The sequence below is a fragment of the Phacochoerus africanus genome, chromosome 2 (genome assembly GCF_016906955.1).
Source record: "Phacochoerus africanus isolate WHEZ1 chromosome 2, ROS_Pafr_v1, whole genome shotgun sequence".
NCBI lineage: Eukaryota > Metazoa > Chordata > Mammalia > Artiodactyla > Suidae > Phacochoerus > Phacochoerus africanus.
In genome coordinates, this window is record NC_062545.1 from 71,364,500 (window position 1) to 71,384,971 (window position 20,472).

General features: G+C 41.2%; 1 protein-coding gene across 1 annotated transcript; it reads right to left on the reverse strand.

Moving 5' to 3' along the window:
- Positions 1–1,123: 1,123 nt before the first annotated feature.
- Positions 1,124–20,324, reverse strand: POPDC3 (popeye domain containing 3). Its single transcript, XM_047761682.1, has 4 exons — positions 20,127–20,324; positions 4,139–4,861; positions 2,823–2,931; positions 1,124–1,599 (listed from the first exon to the last, which is right to left on the reverse strand). The coding sequence occupies exons 2-4, from the start codon at positions 4,621–4,623 to the stop codon at positions 1,318–1,320; spliced, it is 876 nt and encodes a 291-aa protein (XP_047617638.1). The 5' UTR covers positions 4,624–4,861; positions 20,127–20,324; the 3' UTR covers positions 1,124–1,317.
- Positions 20,325–20,472: the final 148 nt, after the last annotated feature.

Below are 20,472 nucleotides of genomic sequence, written 5' to 3' on the forward strand. Positions count from 1 at the left end.
ATCTCTGTCATCTGCAGTATTCAGGGCCCAGGTCAGCACCTGAAGACACAGTACGTGCTCAATATACACTTAAGTGTAGGATGCTCTTTCTACAAAAATAAATAAATAAATAAATAAATAAACAAACAAACAAACTTGGCCTACATGTGACTTTCAGAAACCCAGACTTCAGTTTTCCAGATAGGGATCAGATCTGTGACAGAGGATCTGTCTTTCTCTCAAGCTCTTCTTTACAAATCCAAGGAAGGGCTGAAAGGCAGGCTCTCCTGCTTGTGCGGTGGGTGGGGCTTTCAATAGGAGTCCCTCACTGTCCAGTCAAACCACCTCCTCTTGCACTTTCAGCCCAACAGGTAAAATTGAGATGTTCTGCTACATTTTCACTATTTGTTCACAGGTAGTCTTTTTACTCAGTAATCAATATATAGCTTTGTTTCCCATGAAATGCCTCTTTTAAAGTACTTTATAGTAATGATTAAGCTGATCAATTACTTGCAGCAATAAAATAAAGATTGGAATACTATCATATCTTGCATTTATTCTACTTTCTATCCATATTAAATAACTTCACATTGAAAATAAATAGTTGCCGCCCACTGCAATAATATATCTTGATTTCATCAGAGGTTGTAGCAAAAAAGTGGATTCTGGGAACACTGATGTGGACATTCTCTTGCTGAGAGAACTTACTGTCTGCTTTTTTTTTTTTTTTTTTTGCTTTTTTTGCTTTTTAGGGCCGCACCTGTGGCATATGGAAGTTCCCAGACTACAGGCTGAATCGGAGCTGCAGCTGCCAGTCTATGCCACAGCCATGGCAATGGGGATCTGAGTTGCATCTGTGACCTACACCATAGCTCACAGCAACACCGGATCCTTAACCCACTGAGCAAAGCCAGGGGTTGAACCTACATCCTCATGGATACTAGCTGAGTTCATTCCTGCTGAGCTGAAATGGGAACTGTCTGCTTCTTGAGAAGCAACACCTAACTCAATAGGGGAAGGCAGCAGATCTGAATAAATCTGGGGACATATTCGAGAATGGAGAATTTCATTCTGCCAGTTCTCACGCAGAAAAGGGCAAACTACCCATGGTTATTCACCCCTCCCCAAATATTCCAATGAGAAATACAGAAAAAAATTGTAAAATTTATTGACAATGCACAAGTTGAGATGAATAAAACAGCTGGCAATGGCATCTTGCCTCTGAGTTGGATTTATAAAAATATTAATGAACTCAATTTTCTGTATTTTGCTATTACATCTGGGGAATGATAACGAGAGTCTTTTTTTATAATTATAAAACTTCAGACTTTGGCGGGGTCACTTATCACAATATCGCCTGGAATTCCGAAACTGTTCCGTCAGGGGTGATCTGGACATTTCTGGACTTGACATTTGATAGAAGTTGGGTAACCGAATATCGTAATGATATCTTTTTCCTATATATACCCTGTCATTCAAGGCATAGAGTTTGTCTGCAATGTCACTGCCAATTAAGACTGAAAATAGGCGGGAGATGTAACGATGTTGAGCCAAGAGCAAGTATAATTTCTTTCTCCTCCAAGACACATAGCGACAATCAGTTTCTGCTGTGAGAGTTACCTAAAAAAAAGAAAGAAAAAAAAAAAAAAGGCCACACACATAAACAGAGGTTAAGAAACAAGAAATGTTCTGCCACAAGGTTTTTTGGCTCCAAGGTGTTTTTTTTGGGTTTTTAAAATTTCTTTGTTTTTTTCATGGCTGCATGTGAGGCCCACCGAAGTTCCCAGGCCAGGGGATGAATTGGAGCTGCGGGTGCCAGCCTACACCACAGCCACAGCAAAGCAGGATCTGAGCTGCATCTGGGACCCACGCCACAGCCTGCAGCAATGTTTTAGACTCAAGTTGTAAAGGAATGTCGCTTGCTGATTTTTACATTAAAAAAAGCCCATGGACTCTCCATATTTTGTAAAAATAGAAACTATAAAATTTATTACTATGTATGTAATTAATAACACAAATAAGCACCATGTTGTGCCCATCACCAGTTTGTTTGTTTTCTAAATTCAGGTGTCTATATTTTGCATTTTACTGAAGTGAGGGCTACTTAATATTAAACAATAGTAAAGTTAGCTAATGTGTGAAAAATAGTTCTAAGTCTATCCTGAAGACTAGGGACATTTAACCCTAATACAGTTTCTGTCATAAGGAATAGAATTTATTTACCTATTCTGCTGATGTATATGAATCTGCATTTGTGTACACACACAGGTATGTCACTTGTATTAACCAGATGAAAACAGTACACCATCATAGACAGTACCTACTGAAAGAAGTATCTTTCAAAACAACCAGGCAGGACAGCAGAGTAGTAACAGTAAGTTTAGTATTTTGTTGCCAGCAAACAACTGAAATTCATCAGCATTTTGAATTTTAAGTCACTAATTTTGAAATAAGGACAGATTTTTTTGTTTGTTTGTTTTTGTTCTTGGTGTTTTTTTAAACTGTGACAGGTGGCAGTGTTTAGTTTAGGGTCAAATATCAATTAATTATATTTCAATTCCCATATATGCAGCTAAGTGAAGGAAAATAAGAACGTTTATCATAGACTCCTTTTGGGCATATGTTAAATCCATTCTTCTGTTGCCCAACCTGTAAAGCGATATTCATCAGCCAGACTCAAGTAGAATTGAGAAGTCATGCCTGCTACCCAGTACGTTCCAGAGTCAAATCTAAGTTATTCCTGGGTCATCTGCCATTCCATTTGTTTGCTAGCCTGTATTTAAACAAGGCGTGATTCTGTTGAGAAGAGGCAGTGTTCACGCCATGGTCTAGTTATCCCTTACCTGAAAGATGCCTTCCTCCGTGGGTCTCAGTGAGTCCCATTCAGGAGAATCCAGAAACTGGAAGGGGAAAATGTAATGCAGAAATTCGCCATCAACTGTCACTCTGATCCTACCCAAACACAAAGGACATCAGTTATGAGGGAAGGAGAAAGAGAGCACTAAATTGGGGATGGGGGGCGGGGAGCAGTATTTCAGATCTCTGATGATTATTTTTTGGCTTTTAAAATCATGAAGGGCAAAATATTAAATTCATACATTATGATAAGTGACAGAAATCTCTTGTAAGATTTATGTATTGCTGTTCCTCACATAGTTAGGATTCTGGTATAGTGGGTGAAATTCATCAGAAAATTCATCAAACTCTATGCTTATGATATGTGCCCACTTATGTGTGTATAATATATTTCAATAAAAAGTTTCAATGCACTCAGTCAGATTTTAAATTAAGGAGAACACTGAAGAACATAAAGAAGTAGCACTGGAAATGCTTCTGGAAACTAAATATTGAGCTTTTTTAAAAACATGAATAATCACATTATTGTTTCCTCCCCCAAACTTTGTTTTCAAATTTTATATATAGTTCACTTCCCCCCACTTGCACTTTCTAGAATTTACCGAAAACACTGACGATTATAAAATATGAATATTCTCTATTACTTTTTTTTTTTGGTCTTTTTGCCTTTTCTAGGGCCGTACCCACAGCATATGGAGGTTCCCAGACTAGGGGTCTAATCGGAGCTGTAGCCACCGGCCTATGCCACAGCCATAGCAACTCGGGATCCGAGCTGTGTCTGCAACCCACACCACAGTTCATGGTAACGCCGGATCCTTAACCCACTGAGCAAGGCCAGGGATTGAACCCACAACCTCATGGTTCCTAGTCGGATTCGTTAGCCACTGAGCCATGACGGGAACTCCTGAATATTCTCTATTACTTAAAAAAATGCCCAATCAGAATCTACTTAAAACCCTTTGCATGCTGACATAAGTATTCTAAAAATTCAAGCTGGCATCATCCTCTTCTTGACTCTTAGTGATTAGCTTGGAAGCAAATAGCATATCCAGACAAACCAATTCATCCATTTGATTTCTAAGAAGAAATATGAAGACTCTAGATTATATCTTGCTTCAAGCAAATAACATCATGGACTCTAAATGACTCTGCCCTTGACTCATGTGTCAAGGGCCTTCTCATGCCTCAGGGTGCAGAATGCTGCCCAGGACTATGCTATGTTGAGACGGGAAAACGCAGCAGAAAGAAACACAAGGTACTAAGTAATAAAGAGGAAAGACATGCAAGCACCAAGAGTACAAACCTTCCTGAAACAAGCAGGGAGAGTTTGTCAATGGAGGTTTTCCCCTGCATGGCATAACAATGCTCCTTTTCCAAAGTAACCACTTCTGAGCTCAGAGCAATAGTTCTGAAGTCAGGCAGAGAGGTCCCCAGAGGCTGGAAGAGGGAGCTGTACAACAGCTGAAATTCTCGGGCAAAGGTTATGCTGCGAACTTGATAGGCAATGTGAACAAACCGCATGAAGCAGATGACAAACAATATAAAATTCCAGGAAAATATGTCGGCTGCACAGACATCCACCCAGGCCCAGATAGCGGAGCACAGAAAACCCAGCCCCAGCAAGCTGAAGACGTAAAGGAGCCCGAAGAAGCCGCTGCCGCCCATGAAACCTACTACAAATAAAATACTGGCGAGATGACAGATGGCTCCCTCAGCCTCCTGCTTCCAGCTGGTGCAGACTGGGTGCTCATCTATTAAGTTCTTCCATAAACTTGAATTTCTTTCCATGGCTGTGCTATGGTCTGCTTCACGTTTCAGTGGATGTGAGATGATATCGAAGCAAGTGATTAAGTCCTTGGCTTTTCCATCATCAGAGTTTTGCTCTCTTCACAAAATCGAAAGCCTGGACACTGGACTGGGGCTTGATGTATATGGATCTTAAAAAACTAAGAATCCCATGTTATAGCATCCTTAAGTTCATCTGGGCCTCTGACTTACATGTATTCCTCGAATATTCTGTGGTTTCCTATGGAAGAAAAAAAAAAAGGATCCTAATTAAACAAGGAGACTTGAGAACTAGATGTAATGAATCACCAGCATTACTTATTCAAATTGACATCCTATTTTCTATGAAGTTAAAATATTTTCAGCACAAATTCTGTCGTGTTAGATTTCTAAGATATAGAATGCATATTTTAGAGTTATGCTTATTAATAATAATAAATTACAGAAATTTTAGTGTTTGAGTTAGCTGTCATGTGAGAATTAAATGTGTTACATATTTTTCAAGAAAGCCAAGTGCTAGAATCAGCTGCTCTCTATAACAGTAATTCAGTGTAACCCAGAATCTCCTGGGACAGTGACTAAAATGCAGATTCATAGACTGTTTCCAGATATCCTGAGTCAGAATCTCTGAGGGTGGGGCCCGAGTGTTGGGATTTTCAACAAGCTCCCCACATGATTCTGATGCATCCGTCCATGGTCCACCCTTTGAGAGATACTGTTTGACAATATGTTATTCGCTCTTTACTGATGAAGAATCTGAGGCTCAGAGAAGCCAAGTAATTTATCCCAGGCCACACAGTGCTTGGTGGCAGAGCAGAACTTCAGTACTTGAGCCTGTATGCCAGACCCAATCGGGTGGTCTCCCATGAAAGATATTTTATTTTATTTTAATATATATATATATATATATATATATTTTTTTTTTTTGCTTTTTAGGGCAGCACCTGTGGCATATGGAGGTTCCCAGGCTAGGGGTCTAATCGGAGCTAACAGCTGCAGGCCTACACCACAGGCACAGGGACTCGGGATCCGAGCCACGTCTGCGACATACACCACAGCTCACGGCAACGCCAGATTATTAACCCACTGAGCGAGGCCAGGGATCGAACCCGTAACCTCATGGTTCCTAGTCGGATTCGTTTCCACTGCACCATGACAGGAACTCCCCCATGAAAGATATTTTAAATTAGGCACTGTAAGGAGCCTGAATAAATCAATAAACATAAGAAGCACAAAATTAGGAGTCAGATTATAAGAGCACATAGTAGACTGAAAATGTTTAATTAAAAATTGAGAAATATAAGTTCAGTTTTACTTGACTGTATTAGAGGCTATTTCAGTTTAAAGGCTGCATCCACATAACTAAATAAATAATATTAAAATTCCTGCTACTTACACATTTATTTACCAGATGGTCAAAAATGTTACTGACTTGTTCCTCCACACATATATTCCCTACCCTTTCAGCCATATGGTAAAAATGCTAATATGTGATCTGACTCACCAGAGATTTACCCATGATGATAGAAGCTGTAGGGTATGTATCATTTAGTACCAGTGTTAACAATAAATGGTTTCTTTTTTCTTTTTTTTTTCATTTTAGGGCCGCACCTGCCTATGCTACAGCCATGCCAGATTCGAGCTGTGTCTGCGACCTATGCCACAGCTTATGGCACTGCCGGATCTTTAATCCATTGAGCGACTCCAGCAATCAAACCTGCATCTTCATGGATATTAGATGGGTTCTCAACCCTCTAAGCCACAACGGGAACTCCAATAAGTGGTTTCAATGTGAAGTATTCATTAGACTGATTTTTTTGAAACAAAAATAATATTTAAGGACCTTAAACTTGTTGGCCATATTTAGTGTTTTGATTTTTGAGATGGATTTTTTTTTTTTTTCCTGGAACACCTGAATAAAAGATCAGATACCCCAGATCTTGTCTCAGGGAAAAAAAAAAAAAAAAAACATACATACAGAGGTGAAAATGACCTAGCTGAGGTCAAAAAAAGGAACAGCATTACTCCCAACAATGAAAGAAATGAAAATAAAGAAGCTACTGCTGCCGAAGTTCCTAGTTTTTCATCCTGGTTAATGATTCTTTTCTCAGCAAGTAATGACTTTAAGAACATCACCAAGTGAATCATTAAAAGAAAAAAATAAACAACACGGCTCTACAACTTACAGTCCTATGGTTATTTCTACTTATGCTGCTCTCAAATACATTTTAAACATTCTGCATCCTTCTATCACTCCACTGATCTCTCTGCGAGAGATGAGATTCAAGGCAGACTGGCACCCTGAACATGTTTCGTTTCTCCCCTTTAAACAAAAATGCAAAAAGACAAACAAAACAAAACAAAAAAAACGCAAAAAACGCAAGACTATGTATTACTGGATTTTCACAACAAAGAAACATTTTTTTAAAAAAAATACGAGTAGCCTGAAATGCAGACTGCAAATGTCAGTCTCCCTGCCGCTTTACTTTTAAAACTCAGGTATTTTTAAATTAATCACTTCCTCAGGATGCCAAGCATTGCCACGAAAAGTCAATATAAAAAAGCACTGCCGTTAGAGCCCTGAACTTGGGTTTGAACTGCCTGAAAAATTTATAATCCTCCACAAATTGTTAAAATGATGCTAATTGAAAAAGACCATGTAAAACGTTTGTGGTTGTTCAGAAGGGCTCTTATGGCAATTCCATCCCCTTAAACTCTTGACGTGGGGGATGTGCTGGGCCACCTCCATTCCTGGAGTATGACCCATTATAAGAGGAACAGTACTTCCGGCCCTTTCCAGTCAACTTCTGTTTCAATGAGCTGCTACAAAACCATCTTCCTATGCTTGATACTGTATCGCTCAACAGGGAGTGCTGACTTGCCCTGATTAAATTACTCCACACCCAGCCTTTCTCCACGTGGTGTGTTTTTATTCAGTCACCAAAACAGATGTACTTTATTAGGAGAGGAAGAACTGACAGGGGCAGGTGATGAGCCTGAGTGTTCCTCTGAAATGTGCCAGCAGCACTATAGGAATGTTGAACATGATTCATCCACCAGCTGCCTGTTTTAAAGGCCTGTAGGCCTAAAGTCATGTTTGGGGTAAATAAATGCCGAAATGCCCAAGTAGCACAATGGATTTCTTCAGTAACAAAGTCAATCTTCCCTGTGAAAGAAGTTAATATACGGAGATACAAATGATGGAAACAAAATTAAGTGCAAATAAACAATATTTCTGAGTCCCCCCATTTTTTCTATTTAAATTGTAAGACCGTGGAGTTAGTTCCCATCGTGGCTCAGTGGTTAACGAATCTGACTAGGAATCATGAGGTTGCATGTTCGATCCCTGGCCTCGCTCAGTGGGTTGAGGATCCGGTGTTGCCGTGAGCTGTGGTGTAGGTCTCAGACACGCCTCGGATCCAGTGTTGCTGTGGCTGTGGTGTAGGCCAGAGGCTATAGCTCCGATTAGACCCCTAGCCTGGGAAGCTCCATATGCCATGGGTGTGGCCCTAGAAAAAGACAAAATAAATAAATAAATAAATAAATAGTAAGACCGTGAGATACAAGGAACAAGGGCATGTAAAAGAAGGCACAAGGGCGTTCAATGAAATGTGATATAAACTTGGTGGCAAACGGTTGATTAGTTCAGAAACGGCATTTATCAGTTCAGAACTTGGACATTTCTTATCTCCGTGCATCACAGGGCCAGGAGGGAGGCAGTTTCTGAATCCTCACGCTCAGCTTACAGGTGAGAAAGGCGGGGCACAGGGTAAGGTTATAACTTGCTTCAGGTAAAAGAGGCTGTTAGTCTCAGCAGGGGGATGGAAGTTCAAGTCCACCTCCGCTCAGCTTCCTGCCCTCCCCAACAGGCAATGCTCCTTTCAAGGTTTCAAATGCAATTTAATATGTTGCGAGACCACTGGGATATTCTGCCAGGATGGTCTGCCAGGAAAATAATCATCCTAACAGTGGCTATCTGAGATGTGCTCTATCTGATTGTACTGCTCAATCCATAATGCTTAGAATACTGCCAGGGACAGAGACTCATGAAAGAGTCTGATGTATTACTGTTCAACATTGACTCACTCCCCTTTTCTAGGTTCCAAAATTCTAAGGGGATGAGACAAAATATTTTTGTATTTCTGACCCTTGACACAATGAATGTGGATTAAACACACAGGTATAGAGGTGCAAGCTCTCTCCCTGCCTTCTCCATCTCATTTCAATTCAATAGATGTTCTAACATCTTCTGTCACCTCGGGAAAAGAAATGGGGGAGGTCCTGACATTCAAGGGAGTTTAGAACAAAGACACTAAAGGGTTGGGACATCACTTATTTAAGATGTCTGGCACAACTCCAAATTCATAGGAGAATCTTTTTCTTAAAACATTCAGTTCGTGAAGAGCAGCTGAATTCCTGATCTGATTAAAACAACTTTAGTAGCTTGTGGTATTGTGTTAGTTTTGGTTGCTAAGCAACCCAGAAGATCAAAATTCCATCAATATTCTACTCATTAATTGGAATCATAGCCCAACTTTGGTATGTGTGCCATATGGGAAATAATCATTAACTTAAAGCTAGTTTTCCCTACTTATCTTTCAGGAGGTATACTTACTCAGCAACTATGTGCCAGACATATTTAAAAATTATCTCACTCAATCTTCACAACAGCCCCACAAGGAAGGTATTATCATCTCCGTCTCACAAATGAGGACATTGAAACCCAGAGAAGGCAAGTAAATTGTTCAAGGTCACCACACTGCTCATATTGGAACTAAAAGTCTATCCAGGTCTGCCTGACTCTGAAACTCACAGTCTAAATCAGAAGCAGATCATTCTGCTTCCACAGTACCAGAATTTAGCAAATGTAGGCATCAGTTTCCTCCCTGCGACTTAGATGAACTTAGACATGTTTATTCAGCAGTGAAGCAGAAGTAACATTACCTATTCTGTCCACTTTAAAGGATGCTGGAAGATTCAAATGAGAAAATCTCCGTTACTTCTTAGCAATGTAAAAAAATAACATATTAATGGCATTACTGTACTTGGCACTTGCATGTTACAGAGCTGAGCCATTTGAAGAATAGTTTTTAGAAGAATGCTTTCCTTCAGGGGATTACAACTGAAGGCAAACTAACCTTATATTGTAAATTCTAAATTTACTCATTCCTGCAGGAGTGATCTCAGTTATTCTCTATCTTGTTTCCTAACCACCTGCTGCTGGTAGGTATTCACTCAGAACTAACCCATCCTGAACTCTTCACTTTCCGATAGCCAGGAAGCCAGTCTCTGGAAGCCATCAACAATTTTGTACCTTACACTGGTGCTTAGTGATTCCCAGCGGGTGTCCTCCAATCACTTCCATCAGAATCACCCAGGTGGTTGGTTAAACCGCCCCTTCCCTGGCTCTGCCCTAGAACTGCTGAGCCAGGAAGGGACCTAGGAAGATGCATTTCTGATAGGATCCCAGTTAATTCTTATGCCCTCCAAAGTTTGAAAGCCATTATTTTATGCTATTCCTGAAGCATCTCTGAATTATCCTTGCTTACAGGGCTTCAGCTTTGTCCATGTCTGGCTGATTTCTATCTTTCTGTGCTGATTACTACATGTTATGTTCTCTGATCCCTAGTTATCTGTTCACGGCAGTGGTCCTGGTGTTAGTGCTCCTGTCTGCTATCTATTCGGTCCAGTTGGCATTCCTACTTAAGAGAAGGGTCCTAGTCTTAGCTGTGCCCCTAAATAGCGTGTGGTTTTAATCTTTCCAGACCTGTTTCTTCACTGATAAAGGATTACACAAATAATGTGAGGCTCCTTTTAGCTCTAAAATAACATGGCTCTCTATGATACGGAATAGAAGATTTATTTCTAGCACAGGTCAAAATATAGAGCTGAGGGGCAGACCTGAATTATGACTACAGGTCCTAACACCAGGTTTGTGCCTGGACCAACCCTAGAGACTGTTTAATTACTTCGGGCTTGTGGTGGAGCCTGGGCACTGGCATTTTTTCACAAACTGCCCAGGGATTGTGTTCTGCAACCAGGGTTTGGAACTATTAGGAGAGTGGGGTTGAGAGACACCAGAGCATTCTGCAGAGTAAGGATCTGGATTTTATTCCTTATTTCTAAAGGGCTGGAAAGGCACATTTTATCCTGTGTGTTCTCATTTCCATGCTTTGCTCAGGTGAGGAGGCATTTTTCTTCCTCACACTCATCATTCCAGGGGGGGGGTCAAGGTTTGTGGATGTTTTGCTGCAGCCTTTCCTTAACATGGTGGCCTGAGGTGTACTTTCTAAGCCCTGAGGTCTCATGGCTTTTGTTATCTGTCTACATGGCTTCCACTATATATTAAATTGACCATTAAGTAAATGTTCCTTTTTAAAGCATCATGATTTCTTCTCTCAGATGGGATATATATTTAATTTTTTAAAAAAATGAATGTAGATAGTGTGTATTTTTAAAATATTGGCTTTATTAATTGGCCATTCTCTAATGACTATATGTGTATATATACATAATATGCTATGTATTTAGCATATATATATATATATACACACACACACACATATCAGTGATAATAATGCTCAGGTGGGAAAGCAGTGTTTAGAACACAGTCTTGGAACAAGCTGGTTAATAAGCCAAGAAGCTCAAGTGAGATATAACCAATACCAGAATCAACGTCTTAGGTGTTAGACTAAAAGGAAGAAATGAAAGGAAGATGTCTCTACTGAGATATTGAACACAAAAGGGGCAAAGACACTTTGGAATTATGAGATCTCGAAGCTTGGAAGGAAATCCAAGGAAAGGGGGACTCAATCTGAGTCATGTTTAACCTAATGCTCCTGGTCTAGCAATAGAGTTCACAGCCGAAGATAAAGGGCAGGATGGAGGGATATTTAACAACGATCCTATAATACCACAGGATAACACTGAATAAGGACTGGAACTGGTAAAGTTATTTATAAAGTGAGCACAAAGCAAAATGAGGGTCAAAGTTCACTGCCCATGACCAGAGAGACCTTAAAATTCTAGAATTGTGCTGTCCATGGCAGTAGCCACCAGCCACACATGGTGGTGGGGCACCTGAAGTGTGGCTGGTTTGAGTAAAATGCACTGTATACAAGGGATTTTGAAGACTTAGTGCAAAGATGACATTAATAATTTTTATAAATGTGATGACATGTTGAGATGATAATGTTTTGGAAATACTGGGTTCAATTAAACAGATTACTAAAGTGAATTTCACTCATTTTTTTTTCTTTTTCCATGTTACTAGAACATTTTAAATTACACGTGTGGCTCGCATTACATTTCTCTTGGACTGTGGTGGTCTAGAGCCTCTCAAGCAACAGAGAGGAAATGAAAAGACTTGGCATGATGCTGTGTCAACAGTGCATATGTATAGCATATAAATGTATAAATGTGGAAGAATTATCTAAGATTAAGAGCAGGGAGTTGATATAAATGTAAATGATATTTGGCTACAATATTCACATGCTACAGTCAGATGTTATCCAAGGCATAGATGTGTCACCATCTGGTCTCTGCCTATATAGACGGCCAACCCTACTCAGCTCTTGGCCTCTTTATCCTACAAAGGAAGTCACTACTTTTTCCTTTTGCCTTAAGAGAACTCCACTTTCCTGAGCACTTATAAGGAATGGTTTTCTCATTTCATCTTCTGATGATACTTCGTGGAAGTATCAGACAGACCATCTCAGACTGGAAATCTTAGACAGATCATTTCGTCCATACCAGCCTTTATTTTTACATAATGCTCTAGTCTCTTATAGGCTTCTAGCCTGCAGTAATACCTTTGACCTTTCATACCAACGAAAGCTTGCCTTCTCTTGAGACTTGAAATTAGAGAACATGCCCACAGACTATGTCAGGCTTCTCTGATTGTTGTGTCTCAGCTAAAGCCATATTTGATTATCTGCAGCCATGGTTGATTTCTCACTTTATGACATATGGTGGCAGGGAGGACCCTAAGCTGACCCCCAAGATTCCTGCCCTGCTTGTGTACACACCCTAAAATCCACTTCCCTTGAGTCTGCGTAAGACCTATGAATGAGATGTGTCAGTGGCTCCTTGATTAGAGAATCTTATATGGCCAATGGGCACCCCTGTGATTATGTTAAGTTATATAAGACTCCACTGTAGGATTGGAGAGGACTTGGAAAATAAAGAGACATATTTTTACTGGCCTGGAAAAAGGCAAACCCTGTGCTGTGAACTGCCTATAGGGACCACAAGGCAAGAAAATGTAGGCAGTCTCTGTGAGTTGAAAGAAGTACCCAACCAACAGTTACCAGGATAACAGGAACTTCAGTCCTGCAACTACAAGGAGCTGAATTCTGCCAACTACCTGAAAAGCTGGGAAGAGGAGGATGGACTCCAAACAAGGAGTGCAGTGTGGCTGACACCTGGACTGTAAGCTTTGGAGGCTGATCAGAGGATTCAATTTAGCCGTGCTTGGAGTTCTGACTCACAATAATAGAGGTAATAAATGTGTGTTGTTTTAAGCCACTACATTTGTGGTAATTTGTTATAAAGCAATAGAAAATGAATACACACAGTTAGTAATACTCACTATATATGAAGCTTTTTGTTAACTTCATAATCTCCACTATATGATGGACTTGGACTAGAGGTCTATAGAGCAAAAGATACTCAATCCTTGCTAGATTTAAATTAGGAAAATCAGGTGATAATAGGTCTTTGATCATGTCCGGAAAACAGGCAGGATAAGTGGCCCTGGGAATGACATTTAAATTCACTCATAAATTCATTCATAAAGTGGTTCCCAGCACCACTTTACAGGTTTTCCTCATGCAGTGGGGCCCCAACCTTGTTGAGCATTTGGACACAGGGGGAATGTCTAGAGTAGTCTGGTCATTCATATACCAATCTCCAAAGTCCCAGAATACCATGCTTCCTTGGTTGACCTTCAGTTGGATCAGTTCTTTGTAAAATTGAGCCTTATATATATGGCAAATATTTGATCTTTTGGACACACCCAGAGATTAACACTAAAAACAAAACAAAACAGGCATCCCCGTTATGACGCAATGGAAACAATCCGACTAGGAACCATGAGGTTGCAGGTTCGATCCCTGGCTTCGCTCAGTGGGTTAAGGATCCAGCGTTGCTGTGAGCTGTGGTGTAGGTCGCAGACACGGCTTGGTTCCCGCGTTGCTGTGGCTGTAGTGTAGGCTGGCAGCAACAGCTCCGATTCCACCCCTAGCTTGGGAACCTCCATATGCCACAGGTGTGGCCTTAAAAAGACCGAAAAAAAAATCATTAAAAAAAAACCCCAGCAACAAAAAAAGAGCCCATAGAAACTTACCACAAATAGCTCTGTAATTCTTCTAATTGTGTGACTCTACCAAATTTAGATAAGTTGTGCAATGGGAAATTAATGTAATATCTATTTGCCATCTTTTTTTAAGTGATTTTTATTTTTTCCATTATAGTTTGTTTACAGTGTTCTGTCAATTTCTACTGTACAGCAAAATGACCCAGTCTCTCTCTCTCACACACACACACACATTCTTTTTCTCACATTTTTCTCCATCATGTTCCTTCATAAGTGACTAGATATAGTTTCCTATTATTTTCCAACTTCTTAATCCTCATATACTACTATTACTACTACTACCAGCACTCTTACTGTTATGGTATTACCTACATTTACTAAACACTCACTACATGACAGGCATGCTTCTAAGAACCTTAATATATTACATCATTTAATCTTCACAACTTCTGAAGTAGGTAGTTTCATTGTCTCCATTTTACAGATGAGAAAAACTGAGGTGTAGGGAAATTAAGTAGCTTTTTTAAGGATATATTAATGATAGAGCCCAGATTCACACCCAGGCAGGTAGATGCCAAGACTCTGCTCTCTTAAACCAGGACATGCTGCTTCATGCACAGTTTGGATCTAAATATCTTGACCTAATGGAACAAACCAACAACATTCTTGTTTCCCCCCTTCAGTCCTAGAGTCAATGAATTTAAATGTCTTCTTAAAAAAATTACAATTTCTCAGCAGGACAGATGAGAGAAATAGATGAGGGAGATTAAGAGGTACAAACTTGCAGTCACAAAATAAATGAGTCATGAGCATGAAATCTACAGTGTGGGAAATATAGTCAATAATTATACAATATCTTTTATGGTGACAGATGGTAACCAGCCTTATGGTGATCATTTTGAAACGTACAGAAATATCAATTCACTATGCTGTGCACCAGGAGCTAACACAATGTTGTAGGTCAATTATACTTCAAAAACAAACATAGAAAAAGAAATCAGATTTGTGGTTACCAGAGGCAGGGGGTGGGAGGAGAGGGAACTGGATGAAGGTAGTCAAAATGAAGAAACTCCCAGTTATAAGCAAATATCGTATAACATGATAAATATAATTAACATTGCTGTATGTTATATGTGAAAGTTGTTAAGAGGGTAAATTCTAAGTGCTCTCATCACAGGGAAAAAAATATTTTTTCCATTTCTTTAATTCTGTATCTATATGAGATGATGGATATTTACTAAACTTGCCGTGGTCATCATTTCATGATGTGTGGAAGATCAGTCATTATGCTACATGTCTTAAAGTGATACAGTGCTATATGTCAGTTATATCTCAATAAAATTGGAAAGAAAAAAAGAAATTACAATTTTTGGAACGACAGAAAGATAGGAAGTTGAGTCCTGTGCCAAATCACTCAGTGCTTTATAACTGTTAATTTGAAGAAACAGCAGTAAACCTCTCCATTTGATCACTTTAAATGAACAGTCCTCATGCTCTGCTTCAAGCTCTTCTGACTTCTGCAGATCCTGGAAATGGTTAAAGCACAAGCAGGAAGCCACTCCCTTTCCATCAGCCGCTATCACATCATGCAGTAGGTTCCTCCGAGATTCCCGATGAAAGATGCAAGAAAAGCTGGACTCATGGATGCATCAAACAGTCTTTTCTGGTATGAATCCAAGGTAGACACCTTCCTTTACCTCTCCTCCAAGTGACCTACATGCAGCAAATGAACTCACTTTTTTTCTGGTTATTTACTACAGGTTCTCAGGTTCTTTCCTGGCAAACACACCTAATCAGTTCCTGCGTGCTAGCTAATTGGCTATTGGCTTTCCTTTCTCATTTTGGGGGCTAAATGAACATGTGAGCCACACACCAGGGTCAGCGATGTTTGAAACCATCAAAGCAGCCATGACAGATGCCTGAAGGGCACAGTGATTCCTTTTCAAGTGTCCCTCTAGAGAGAGGAGCTTTCTCGTTGACCGCAAGAAAGACTGTTCATGATCCTCCATCCACATGCTCAACAGTCTTTCCATTTCTTCCATTTCTTTCAGCCTCGTTGTTACTGACGTTGTGGTAGTTGAGGTTCCAGCCACAGATGTTTCTTTGATTTCTGTCCACTGCCTGTCATGATCCACATTGTGTGTACTTCCCTTATTCCTGCTGCTCAGGAAATGACACATATTCTCTTGATTCTTTCAAAATGTTTGATTATCTCAAGCTTCTCTTCAATACTGAAGCTTTCCTTCTGCATGCACTATTTGGCATTTTTGAATCAAGATGCTTAGGCATTCTTGGGGTGTTACATGAGTGTGTTTTATGTAAAAAATTCATAAGTGCAAAAGAACAGGAAAACACAGTTTTGCAGGATACCATGCCATGAAGCAAGGTAGCTGGTGTATGTCTGAGGTCTGTGTGTGTTTGCAGTTTGTGTATTCCTATAGGACTCGGCTAGCTGGTTGCAGGTTAATGTGTTCATCTGGTGCTTCTGGCTGAGTAAACCATGTATAAGCAAGTGCAAAATTCACATTATGCTCAAATTGTTCCTTAATATTTTAACTGCATTTGGAATGTTGCTGGTTTTCAAAACAAGCATTATAGTATAGTTGACTGTATCATAAACCTGCAAATGGCCAGGAAAATATTACTAATGAACATGCAGTAATTCAATAAATCCCTCATGGAGCTTGCATCTTAGTAAAAATCAGATGTTGACACTGTTGAAGCCCAGTTTCAAATGATGAGATCTGTTTTATATTATTTTATTATTATTATTATTATTATTTTGCCTTTTAGCGCTACACATGCGGCATATAGAAATTCTCAGGCTATAGCAACACAGGATCCAAGTCGTGTCTGCAACCCGTACCACAGCTCAGCTGGATCCTTAACCCACTGAGCGAGGCCAGGGATCAAACCTGCATCCTCACGGATACCAGTCGGGTTTGTTACTGCTAAGCCATGATGGGAACTCCCATGAGGTCTATTTTAAAGAGCTAAAAATACATCTTAGATGCAAATAAACTTAAGCTACTTAAAACTCATTTAAAGTCAGAGCTGTTGCATACTGAATTTTTAAATAAATGCTAAAGTTTAAAAAGCAGTCTAAAGTCCTGAAAATCAAAAGTACAAACAACGGAGTTCCCGTCGTGGCGCAGTGGTTAACGAATCCGACTAGGAACCATGAGGTTGCGAGTTCGGTCCCTGCCCTTGCTCAGTGGGTTAACGATCCGGCGTTGCCGTGAGCTGTGGGCGTTGCTGTGGCTCTGGTGTAGGCTAATGGCTACAGCTCCAATTAGACCCCTAGCCTGGGAACCTCCATATGCCGCGGGAGCGGCCCAAGAAATAGCAAAAAGACAAAAATAAAAATTAAAAAAAAAATACAAACAAGTTTGTTTTTTCAAAACTTCTATCAAAGACTAAAAATAAACAAACCCTAAAACATTATACAGAACATTACATATTAATGTGTCTGTATCCTTCTATTTGCATAAATGCAAAAAATGCAATGATCTTCACTCACTGTTAGGGATAGTTGTTTCTGGATGGTGGAACATTATTTTTCCTTTGCCATTTCTGTATTGTTTGCTTCCTTTATAATCATTTTATAAAAGGTGATTTCAGAGAATAAAAATCCATGAACCCAACCAACATCCAGAATTAACAAATACCAACACTGTCACATTTTTGGATCTTTTTAAAATAAAAAAAAAGACTCCACAAAAAACTGAAGGTCACCATGGACTGCCTTCTAGTACCATTCCCTACCCATCCACTTCTTCCATATAAGAATCACTAAGAGGTCATTCTGTTGAAAAACACAAAATGAGAAGGTCTCACTTTAGGTCTGTGTGAATTGATCCCTGAACTCCCTGGCTGGAGGAGGAGCCAGCATTGTTACAGGAACTTTAAGCTTTCATTTTTTATTTTTTCGCCTTTTAAATTATTTATTTATTTTTAGGGTCACGCCCACAGCACTTTGAAGTTCCCAGGCTAGGGGTCAAATTGGACCTGTAGCCACTGACCTATACCACAGCCACAGCAGCACAGGATCCAAGCCGCGTCTGTGACCTACACCACAGCTCATGGCAACACGGATCCTCAACCCACTGAGCGAGGCCAGGGATTGAAACTGTGTTCTCATGGATACTAGTCAGATTTGCTTCTGCTGAGCCATGATGGGAACTCCTAATGTTTTTATTTTTTGGCCACAGCATGCAGTGGCTTGATGTGGGATCTCAGCTCCCAAATCAGGTACTGAAACCAGGCTACAGTGGTGAAAGCACCAAGTCCTAACCACTGGACCAGGGAACTCTCCTGGTTATTTATTTAATTTACAAAATGACCTGTTGTAACTTTCATTTTAAGACATTTTTCTGTAACTACTTAGATAAAAGAGAAATATATTTTTTCCTTTTCCTTTAAAAAATAATTAGTGATTCAGTAGACTCTTGTAAATTCTTCCCTATTCTCTACAGCTCATAATCCCAGCTGACCAACAACCGTAATTACCAAAAAATGATTTTAAGTGCAATTTGCAGGCTTGCAAATCTATTGTGGATATTTTCTAAAGCACTTTTGAAACTTCTTGCTTGTCATGTTGCTTACGTGTTGCTATGCTCATGTACAACAGCAAATGCTTCATAACCATTCTTGATCTTACCTGGGGACTGTTTCAAAATAAGCAGACCTGAATGCTGCAGTGTGTCAACCCTATTAGTCAGTCTTGTGATAAGAAGCATGGGATTTTGGTTTCCCATGACACATTTTTACTTAATAGCATAGATTGTCACCATTTAGAAACACAGGATGCACAATGATTCAGCTTTTTTGAGAGACTGATGAGATTAAAGAAACTCAACCATCAAAGGTCTCTCAGTTTATATGCATAAAATTTTAGGACCGATAACATCTTACTCTAGATTTCACTCAATCTGTGTATCCCAAACTCTTCAAAAGACAAACCGAGTCCCTCAGGGAAGGGAAGAGCCTTAAAGACCATCTGGGATCCACTGGACCACTTCATTTTGCAAATGTAGAAAGAGATCTAATTTTTGTTTATATTTTGTTTCACCTACTTCTTGTTTGGTTTTCCATTGCCACAAAGGACAATGCCAAGTTCCTGTACTGTCACACGAGGGGTATGTTCATGCAACAGTCCCTGGTACTAAAAGTGACAGAAAATGGCCACCAAACCTTAGTATAAACAGACAGCAATAATTTTTTTTTAAAGCTGCTATAAAACTCACTTGGCAGTGTGCAAGCTTGCAAACTGAAAATGCCTAACCACGAAAGAGTAAAAAGTTAGGAAGGAAGATTCTAGAAGTTTGGTAAATCAAGTTAGGTTTTACGTTCAAAAGCAGGCTTCTAATTTCACTTTTCCATTTATTATTCACATATAGAACTTTTTCACTTTTTGCAAAATGTCCCCTAAAACTTTTTTTTTTTTTTGGCTATAGCTCTATTATTGCATTTGATTCTGTGCCTTTAATCTCTTCGTAAAATACCGACACTTAAAATGTATCGTTACCTCTTCACCGATCTTGGTGAGGAGGTAATTTAGTGGTTTTCAAATATCTTTTCTCTCTCTTTCCTCTCCCCACCCCCCACCCCCGCCGCAGGGGGATTGCCCAAATAGAGTATGCAGGTCAGCTTGACCTTGGATGAGGCCGCTTTCTGCGTCCCCGACTCAGCCGGAAAACCCTGCCCCAGTGAGACCCTTTGCAGAGGGAAACTCCCCGCCGCTGCCCGACTTCCCCAAGGCGAACCTAAAGCTCTCGCGGTCCCCTGGACCAGCTTTTCTCCCTAGGAAATTCGCCCCCCAAAGAGGGGAACTCCAGGGTGCTCATTGCAAGAGTGGGAGAGACAGCAGATCTGAGAGGAAGCTTCGCCTCTATGGGGCGGACCCCCGAGCGCCCACCCGCAGCAGCGACCGCCAGCCCTTCGAGCTCGAGCGGCGCGACGCGCACCTGAGGGCTCCCACTTGGCCCGAGCGGGGCCGGGAGCCGGGCGGCGCGGCCAGCCGGGGAGCACTGGCTGCGAAGGGGCTCTGAGCGGCCTGAGGCTCGCGGCCCCCACACTGGGGCAGGGCCGGGGCGGAGGCCGTGCGGGTCGAGCAGCCCCAGCTTCGCGATGAGCGAGGGTGCGGACGGCGGCGGGAGGCCGGGGCCGCGGCGCCCCGGCCCCTCCTTACCTGGATTCCTCGGCCCCTCGCGGAGCTCCAGCCTCTCACCCGCAGAAGTTTCACAGCCGAAAGCGCCGGGCCCCGCCGGCAGGTGCCAAGCTCCTGACGCCGGGGTCGCGCGCTCCTGCCCGCCGCCCGCCCAGCGCCAGAGCTCTCAGTGACCGCAGCCCGGCTCCCGAGCGGCTCGGCGGCGCGGGTGGGGGCCGAGCCCGGGCGCGCGCCCCGTGGGCCGCGGGGAGGGCGGGGGGGGGGGGGCCGTGCGGGCCGGGCGGCCGCAGCCTCGGGGGAGTCTCTGGACTGGTTATGAACCTGGTGGCGGCGGCCGACCAAAGTTTGCAAAGACGGGTTTCCCGAG